The sequence below is a fragment of the Pinus tabuliformis genome, chromosome 4_2 (assembly GCF_031772625.1).
Source record: "Pinus tabuliformis cultivar Carrire ecotype Pingquan chromosome 4_2, CPIR1, whole genome shotgun sequence".
Classification (NCBI taxonomy): domain Eukaryota; kingdom Viridiplantae; phylum Streptophyta; class Pinopsida; order Pinales; family Pinaceae; genus Pinus; species Pinus tabuliformis.
The window spans coordinates 730,072,905-730,083,675 of NC_142304.1; the positions used below are offsets into that span (position 1 = coordinate 730,072,905).

Here is a 10,771-nt window from a genome sequence, read left to right on the forward strand (position 1 = left end):
ATATTTCTGTATGTTGAGGCTATAGTCTAAATTCAATTCTATATCAAACCATAGGATTAGGTGTTAGTAACAAGCCCCATAACCAATCTTACCTCTATTGAATTATGAGACTTTATATGAAACCCCTAGAATATAAGGTGAATGTAAGAGTTCATGACCTAGCACAATCTCCATAAAAGTTGCTGAAGGCACATTATGGTCTTGTAGAAAAGGGATGTGAATGCCCTTAGAGAATATAGACCGATGACTGAAGATCGAGGAATGATTTTTCTAGATTGTTGGGGTATATACGGGAGGTTAAGGTTACGAAGAGGGAAGGCTACATACTAACGTTGTGAAGGGAAGCAACCTTCGGTTAGTATTCGGTGGTGACGAGGAAATGAAATCCATCTCTTTGCGTTTGGTGGCATTTAATAGAATTGACATAGGATGTTAGGTGACTCCTTTCACAAATTCTCCGTACATTTGGTTGCATTATTCTATAGTCTTCATGGATAATTTGACAAAGATTGAATATTTAAGTGCTTTCTTAGCACTCAATAACCCAAGCCCAGGGGTTTCCTTGTACTCAACTTATGAATTTATTAGTTCCATTGATAGTTGTGTGATCCCTCCCTAATAATCCTCAATATATCCACTCATTTCCCCTCAGATGCACACCTACTTGGTTGACTAGTAGCCTTACCCCCTAGAATCAATTGTAATCGCTCATGGTTATATTTCCTTTTAGAAAAATACTTGCATGAACATCAAATTCCATTGGTGCCCCTCACAGATAATAGTTTTATCATCTTTTCTACCATACCACCTACAATGATGTCAAAGAATGAGATTTTGACATGGCCCAACTGATATATGTGAGGGAAGTTATTAAGAACACTCTCATGCACAATTAGTGGCTTAGAATGTGGTGGACATAGGTATTTTAGAAGTTATGGAAGAATGGAATCCTTCCAATGATGAGGATATACATGGCCATGTGGTAGATTAGATCCTTGATTTGGGCTATTGACGTGGCCAAAAAAACATGTATCTATGTATTGTTGAACTCTATTCAAATCTAAAAGAATTTATTAGCAAATATTTGGAGGACAAAAACGAAATAAAAAAATGATCTATAGCTCAACATACTACTTGTAGAGAATTAATATATGTCTCTCGAGCATACGAATATTAAAATGTGTTTGGTTACGATTGAGGCCCTATTCTCTAAGGGGAAGTGATTAACTAACCTATGCACCCTTGTTGCTCCTATGGATGTGCCAGATTAAACGTATTATATTTAATGTCTTACACTCTTTCTTACAAATTTGTTTTTGCTTGGTTATGGACACCTTTAGTTATCATAGGTTGTAGCTAGTGTAGTTGCAATATTTTTACTCTTAGCTATAAAAATTTCCTTGATAAAAATGTTATTTGGTTGAAAAATACATATGTGAGAAGTATTTTTCAATATTATGAAATTTTTTGGACAAATTTATTTGTCCAATGATGGTATGATTTCAGGGAAAAGATTATTGTATGCTCTATTTTAGATAGTCAATAAAATATCAAACTTAACAAAAACAAACGTTCAAACACCAATCAAATAGAACAATTAACATTTTTAATAATGTAAAATATCAAGACCACTATTTTTAATACTTGCAAGTAATATATTCCATCAAAGAATCACAATCAAATATTACATATCAATGATTATATTTACAATCACTCTTTTCCAAAATACAATCAAGGAAAATTTTAAGGATAGAAATTTATTTTATAGTTTGGAAAATTTGGTGAATTTCGCTAGTCCATAATATGTAATTTGTAAGATGTTTTAGGATATTTTTGTAAAAGTATTCAAATTTATAATAATTTTATACAATGTATATACAATTTTTTGGAGATTTTTAAGGTAAAATAATTTTATACTATAAAATTTGGGTGAAACATTTTTAGAAAGAAATATAAGAAATATAAATTAGCAAATCATTTTTTGGAAAAAGCATGCAAAATTAGCCCACTTGTCAATATTAGCCCCAAATTGTTTTTCTCAATATAATATGGTTTAGCCCACTTACAAATATTAGCCCCTAAAATTTTCCCTGAATATAACATGGTTTATGCCTGTAAGATTTAATTAAAGGAAATTTGATTAAACCTCATTTTGAATTTATTTTGAATATTTAAATTTTATCAATTTATATATTTATAAATAGATAAAATATTTAATAATATTCCATGAATAAATATCTCATATTATTTTTAAAACTATATATTATTACTAAATTAATTATATATTTTGCGCATATATATATATATACATAATTAATCTAATAATATATATATATATATATATATAAAGAAATGAAATTTAATTTAAAAATTATGTAAAATGTTAAATTTTCATTTTTTAGTAAAACATGTCATCGTATATTCACTCACCATGTAATTAACATAATGTTTGAAAAAAAAAGTTCCAATTCTAATAATTTATTATTAAAATTAAATATATATTAGACATATATATAAAATGAAATAATGGCTAATTAGTTAATACATCCACACTTTAAAAATTATTTATCACTTTTATTTTAAAAAAGATTTATTAATAATATAACAATACGAGGGAATAATAGACATAATGAAGCAAGATGGTTTATATCTTACTTTTAAATATTTAACTAATTTATAAGTGATACAAAAATTAGCCATAAAATGAAACAAGACGGTTTATATCTTACTTTTACATATTTAACTAATTTATAAGTGTTACAAAAATTAGCCATAAATTAAATTTAATGAGAAATTCACCTTCTAATTACACATCAAACTAAATAAATGTATATTATTAACTAAATTTTAAGAATAAAGTGTACATTTATTCCTAACATAAATTATTTACATTAAATAACATTTATATATATTTCTTATCACTTCTTAGTTCAGCGTTATTTAATTTTTAAATTATTGATATTTCTTTTTCATATATAGACATAAGCTGAGATAATTGTAACTTTACAACCATTTTTATATTACATTATTTTTTTTTAAATCCCATTTTATAATGACATGCTAAATTACGTTCATCTCTATATCACAGTGGGTCATTTGCTTATTATCATCATTCAACCTATTGTTAAATTCTTTCGTGTTTCCTAACATTACCTATAAAACAAATAAGTAATAAAGCGTAAACAGCTTACTCAAAAGAACAAAACATATAAAAGAGATATACCTAACCTATTGTTAAATTCTTCGGTATTTCCTACACTACTTATAAAAGTAATAAAATGTAAACAACTTATTAAAAAAATAAAACATATAAAGGGGATATACCTAAAACCAATAAAGTGTAAACCGCTTATTAAAAAGAACTAAACATATAAAGAGGATATACCTAAAACCAATAAAGTCTAAACGGCTTATTAAAAAAACAAAACATAAAAAAGAGGATATACATAAAACCAATAAAAGTGTAAACCGCTTATTAAAAAAACAAAACATATAAAGAGGATTATGGTATATAGAAGAGTGCATTATACTCTTTTTAACGAAAATGGAAATTACTTCAATTTACAATCAAAATGTACATAAATATAAATAATAAATAAAATTTAAAATAATTTCAAACCCTTGAATTCCATACTTGTATCAAAATCTTTCTTTAAACATTAAAAAATATAACTTTATTTTATTTCAGTGCTCGTTGATCATGATGCGAAACGACCATTTCCCATCACAAAATGGACTTTAACGTGTTTAATATCACTAAACATCTCCCGTGGCAAATAAGTAGCGGATAAACCTTCAACGCTATGAATTTGGCGATCACACCTATGGGACACATTTCCAGTGATGTCGATTTGAATCATAAATCTAATTACGATTCAGTTAACTCTTCATGATTCAAATCTTTCTCCAGATTTCGAAAGATTTGGAATTACACCATGAATTATATCAATCACAGTCACCCGTGACGCTATTTGTGACTTATAATAACTTTGCTTTTTATGCTATTTGTGACTTATAATAGTGGTAATAAACTGATTACAATTTAGTTAATTTAAAAGAGTTAAAGGGGATTCTACTTGAATAGTTTATGAGGCATAATATTTTTGAAGTTTTGTAAATTGGGTAGCAAGTTAAGTGGGTTTTATTATAGGGAAAATTTCACAGTTAAGCGCGCTTGAGTTAGAGAATAGGTGACTTCTTCATTTCACTAATTCCAATCGCACTTCTTCACTTCTGTGAGCATCATCCTATACGATGAGTGCTAAATAAAATAATAATTATTAGTTACTATTTGTAATTATTTGTTAACTTATTACTGTTATTAAAAAAATCATATCATCTAATTAATAATACAAAAAACACATACTTTCACTTTTATCAAGTAACTGTAACTCTTAAATTATTAACCTATTTCCTTACCATAAAACAACATAAATAATATGAAGCTATGTTTTTTTTCTAAATTATTCATTATAAGAAAAACTAATCCCAAAATACATGAAAAATGAAGCGTCACTGTATTTCCTTTAAAGGTCGATCAGACAATGGATCCACTACTAACTGTCTATAAATAAATTCATCCTTTTTCCTATCGGATCAGTACTACAAACTATACACAAAATATAAATGTGTTAACTTCATCGTGTTAGGATCGTTGACCCAAGGTGGGACTCGGGAGTTAGAATTAGGTGATGAATGTTACAGACAGTGAAGCCGATCTGGCCATGTCGCACTTCTGAGCCGTCCTCTTCATTGCGGTGCAAGACAAGGTGGATAGGTCTCCTATATCTATCTTATTCTACGGATCGCTAGTAATAGAGCTGACGGCTGTCCAATCCTACCTTTAATTCTTAGACGGCAGTACTCTGACCCACCTGGGATTCATGATTCGACTAGTTACCTTACCACGTTGTCTATGCCTATTTTATCATGGAACTTATAGGTTGAGGGCAAATACCAAACATTACGCTGTAAATTAATGATCGAATTATTAATTTTTTTCGCTTGTGCATTAGATATGGAGTATTGGATTATTATGCTTTTTTAGCTGGTTCATAATATTTTTAGATATTGCTATAATGTGGTATTTAACAAAATGAAAAGCATCAAACTAGTCATTAATTTATTGTATTTTTTAAAATATTTATATTAATTATATATTTATATAATGCGATAAGAAATAGAAATTATGAATTTGATTAATTTATTATGTAATACAACTATTTTATTAAGAAAAAAATAATTAATTTCGCAATCACACCTATAGGACACATTTTCAGTGATGCCTCTTTGAATCATAATTCTAGTTACCAGTAAGTTAACTCTTCACAATTAAAATCACACGTAATGTAATTCGAGAGATTTGTAATTAGGTCACATCGTAATGTTTGTCATCGTCAACGTTGTCCTTCACGACCATCATATCAAATATCGATCACAGTCAGACGTCAAGCTATTTGTGACATGTAACAACCATGTGGCTTGCTATTACGTGGTCCACTACCAAAATATAAATAATATGGACCACTTTTTCCCAAACTACTGACACTGAGGAAAGCGAATCTTTACATACATGAGAAATGAAGCGTCCTCAACACTTCGTTTCCTTTTATGGTTGATCACGCCGAGAGTAGATCCATCTATTGCTTAGAATCTAAGTTTACAATGTGCAGAACTACAAAGTACACATATATAAAATAGAAATGTCTTACCTTTGTCGTATTGGGATCATTGACCCAAGGTGGGACTCCGGAGTTAGAATTAGTTGAAGAATGTTACCGACATTGAAGTTGCTGTGACCCAGTCCCACTTCTGAGCAGTCCTCTTCATCGTTGTGTGAGACAAAGGTGATACTGGCCTCTTGTATCTATATTATCCTATGGTTCGCTATTTTCGTTCGGTGAAAGGACTTACGGCTATTCAATCCGACCTTTAATTCTTAGACGGACGTACCACTCTCCCGATTGCTGTGACCCACATGGGATTCGTGATTCGACTCCTCACCATACCACGTTGTCAATTGTTGCTAATGCAATTTATCATGGATTTATAGGTTTTAGGTGAATATTAAACATGATGTCTTAAATTAATGATTGATTTTTTTTAGTCTGGTCCCTTTTTTAAGGTAGCAGTAAATAGTGTAAATAAATGATGGGTTCACTGTTTTTGAGATAAGAGTAAATAAATGTTGGTTCACTGTTTTTTAAAGATAAGAATAAATAAGTGGTTAGTTTATTATTTTTTTTTATATAGAAATAGAAATAATGTGTTAGTTAATTGAACTAAATGAAAGTCATGTGATTAATTATTAATTTTTTTTATATGGATTAAACATTTGTTTAGTTTTAAAATATTATTGTTATAAGTGAGAATAGTTATATGAAATTATGTAGTTATTGATATAATTAAGAAGAATTATGTTGAAATTATGAATTTTATTTAGGCTAAAGATATTTCATTCTTATTCTCACTAATAAGTAGTTAAAAGTAAAAGAATCTTATATTTTATACTGGTTTAACAATATTTTAATAAAAGATTTCAATATTTTTTTTCAAAGAAACAAAAATCTTAAATACTCATTTTGAAGAATATATACTTTTTGCATAGAGTTGCAAAAAAAACCATATTTCTACTTTCTATTTATGGCAAAACCATTTCTAAAAGTGACTTGCTCCACTCTTAAAAATTATTAGCTTTGACAAAATTTAAAAGCTTATAACAAAAACTTTGGAAATTCAATTTACACCGTGACTAAATTCATATAGACAAACCTTCTACTTTCAGTTCTCACATAATATAATTATAAGAAATAAGGCTTAAATAAATTATTTAATTATTTATTTTAATAATTTTATGTAGAGGGCCCCTCTATAAATTAAATTATTTTAATATAGACTATCATAAATTACTTCAATGAACCATGTGCATATAGTATATGGTTAAAGCATTTCAAGTACCCTCAATACATGTTTTGGTCAATTTTGCTTGAAATCTAGATAATATTGACTGGAATTGTAAATTTAAACTATGTGGTTTATGTAATCTACATTAATAAGGGGATTTTCAAAATATTGAAACTATTTATACATTCAAAAATACAATTTAGAAAATGAAAAATCTTATTTACAAGTAGTATAAATTTATCTTAATAATTGATCTAGCTAAGCCTTGAGAATGATAAAATTTCTTGAGACTTCCTTAAATAAATAAAATTTAAAAAATATTTACACTATCTCTTAAACAGTCAATAAATTTATAATAAAAATACATTTATATTAATTTATAATAATTTATTTTTTTTAATTTCACATATTAGCCACATTTGATCTTCTCCGACCTTCAAAAATCTATGGTTATGGTTAAGATTTATCTATATTGATTTATAAGTTTGAAACATATCCATTCATTAGGTTATTCGGAGCAGGTAAAAAAATTCAAAGGTTTGAATTATGAATAGCTCATTATGCTTTTCGTAGCAGGTAAAGAAATGCAAAGATTTGAATTATGAAAAGCCATTAGTTCATTGGTTAAATATGTCCATTCGTGGTTCTTTTCGTTTTCAGCGCGTGCATCCACAGTGCTATTCTGTGTCGGTAATGAATCGTGAACTTCCACAACTAGCTTAATGATATTGCTGGAGGATTCTGAGACAAATACTGCCATTCAGGGCGATTGGATTTGAGAGAATCTTAAATCGTTTGCACTTTATAATGGTATGAATCATATAAACTTTAAAGTCGTTATTTGAAATGGAAAATAATATCTACTATGATGAAATTAATACGCCTTGTTGACGTCATGGTGTGAGCTCATTTTCAGAGTGAACGGCACGATTCCAATTCGCTGGATATAATATAAAGGAGTTGTTTAACGAGGTGTAGCAATTGTCCGGACGGCCAAAAGTGGTGGGAATTTGGGCAAACAAATTTCAAATTTTTTTGTAGAGGTAGTGTTTGAATCGTGTTTTTAATGGTGGAAATGGGTTCAACACCATAAAAAACGTCTCGGACACCTAAAATTTTGAAGTATAACAACTATAACTTGGATTTACAAAAATCCTTTGCCGAATTTTCTGTAAATATAATCGGAATTTCCATAACTTTCTGGGCAACTCCTCGGCCTCATTAGACTACCCGTAATAGGGTCCTTTGAAAATTGATTACACAGTGACTATTTATATATGGTTAGTAAAAGTTGATTTTATCGTGGCATATATTTTTTGAAAATTTGTTATATAATAGTTATATAAATTAAATGGTTGATAAAAATTCATAGACATTTATTCATAATAATTATTAAAAAAAATTAGTATTAATTATAAAATAAATTAATCTACAGGTTAAACATATATGAAACAAGAATTTTTACTATAAAATTCTTAATTTTTAAAGAGATATTGTTATTATACCATGGGCTAATAATATGTTTTATTAAAATTGTATGCCCAAAAAACCATAATTCACTGCAAATAATCTTTGTTCATATGACATTTTTTTAATTAATCAAATTAATTAAAAATAAAAAAATGATATAATTAGTTTAGAAATAAATCTCAATATTCAATTTATGTATAGTATTATCAATATTCCAAAATATGTTGTGGAAGTTAAATCCCTACCCTCCTCTTAATAATTATTGATAATTAAACTAAAATTATGAAAAAATTATTTCAGAATAAATTTATTTATCATCATAAAAATACTTGAAATAAATGAAAATGATAGCAAATAACAAATTAATTTCATAGATTAATTAGTTAGAAATCATTGTATTGCTTTGTACTTATTTATATATATATATATAAAACATTGAAGTATGCAATTTATATGGCTAGCAGTTATATATAAATATAGATTTCGGTTCAGTAATAAAAACGTAAGATACAGATTTTAAAACAAATAATAAATTTATATTACAACTATTTTAGTTTAGGAGAATGTACCAAATCTCTTTTCTTGCAGAGTATTACTGTTAAAATTATATTAAAAGGATCGAACTGGCTCATTCGAAAATTATACGGAAGATAATTTACGTTGACACATATAATCGACTACAGAAATTAATGAAAGTACTTGAGAGTGCCATTAAATACTCTGTCCATGATGTTTTTGGGTAACTGTCTAACTACGAAACCATTTTGTGAAAATATAGAAATCAATACAGAGGAATTAGATTGACGAAAACTATGGTTCCGTTTTGTGAAAAATATAGAAATCAATATAGACGAATATGATTCAGGAAAACTATGGTTTCGCGTAGGCCTCAGCCTTTCCACATACAGTTTTGAGTGACATGCTACACACGGCTTCACATATAACATGGGAGAAAGTATTCGGGAATAAAACAGGATTCTCGAATTGAAATGCTACACACGGCTTCCCATATAACATGGGAGAAAGTATTCGGGAATAACGCAGGATTCTCGAATTTGATTATTATTTTCACTTGCAAAAGCAGGAAAAGCTATTTCGAACTTACAAAATGATGCAAAGATTTTTTCATTTCCAACACATTACAGTTCCTCCTTATTTTCTTTCGCTCAGACGTTGGATGAATTAAGCTCGGATTCCCTGACTACCAATCCAACTTCCTCTTTCTGTGGCGATTCAAAATCGTTTTGAATACCTGAATTTTCTTTCAACTGCCAAATATCATTGTCCCAAAGAGACCCGTAGAAATCCTCCGTAATCTCAGCATAGCCGTGAGCAGCGTCCAAACACATAATATCGGCCATTGAATCTCCGCCGACATAATTGTCGATGATGATTCCAAGTTCGTTCGGATAAATATGTTCTGCGAAGAAACCAAACTCAGCAGGAACATTGTAGTAGTACGTCATGTCTCCTATATCACACGCTGAGGTCGCTTCAGAATTTGATCCGTCTGCAGTTAATTCGCCTTGCTTATATGAACCCATCTGATCAGTACTGTCTTTCTCTTCTGGGGATTCAATTTTATTTTCTGCTTGTGCCTCCAACCCAATTTCATCTTCCCGGGCCTTTGTAACCACGTTCAACTCATTCACAACATCTGTATCTTCTGGATTACTGTTATAAGCTTCCAAATTATCAATCTCGTCGAGCAAGCCCATGAGATCACTGTCTTGCGTCAATGCTAGTCCGCTATTCATTCGCTTCGTGTCTGGCAGAGCCAACCCGCCATACCAATAGTCCTCTCTCGCTCGCTTATTCTGACAAACTTGGAGGGCGGAGGCCATCTCCTCTAAGAGCAATGCTGCAATTAAAACAAAAACACATACCATAGAAAGCCTCGATTTCGTATTTGGGTTATTAGAGTTTTCAACTCTATGGGTGGTTAGGTAATGCATGCTTCAAGCAACACCTAACCACCTGCTTTGAAGCACAAAAATAAAAAATGTTTTCTAGCAAAGCTATCAGCTGCTGTGGGACAAACACGTAGTTAATATCACAGTAACATATAACACCATCTCTTGTTAAGCGTATAAACGAAAAACGTGTTTAGAAACATAACATTACCCCTACCAATTAAAAACTTAACCAAATAACCAGAATTAATGATGAGCAAAACATGCATACACAATAGAGGCCTCATAAATTAATGATGAGCAAAACATGCATACACAATAGAGGCCTCATAAAACTGTTAGGTGGGAAGTTTTAAAAAATAGTTGTATTGAATGACGGTGAGCTACATAGAAGTTTAATCCAGGGTTTGTTTTATAGTTAGATTTAGAAATATTTAAATTTCTAATAGTATTAGAAATTGAGAGATGAGCTGAGAAAGATTTCA

General features: G+C 29.4%; 1 protein-coding gene across 1 annotated transcript; it reads right to left on the reverse strand.

Moving 5' to 3' along the window:
• Window positions 1-9,210: 9,210 nt before the first annotated feature.
• LOC149171675 (uncharacterized) lies at window positions 9,211-10,262 on the reverse strand. Its single transcript, XM_089427561.1, has one exon. The coding sequence runs from the start codon at window positions 10,260-10,262 to the stop codon at window positions 9,540-9,542; it is 723 nt and encodes a 240-aa protein (XP_089283687.1). The 3' UTR covers window positions 9,211-9,539.
• Window positions 10,263-10,771: the final 509 nt, after the last annotated feature.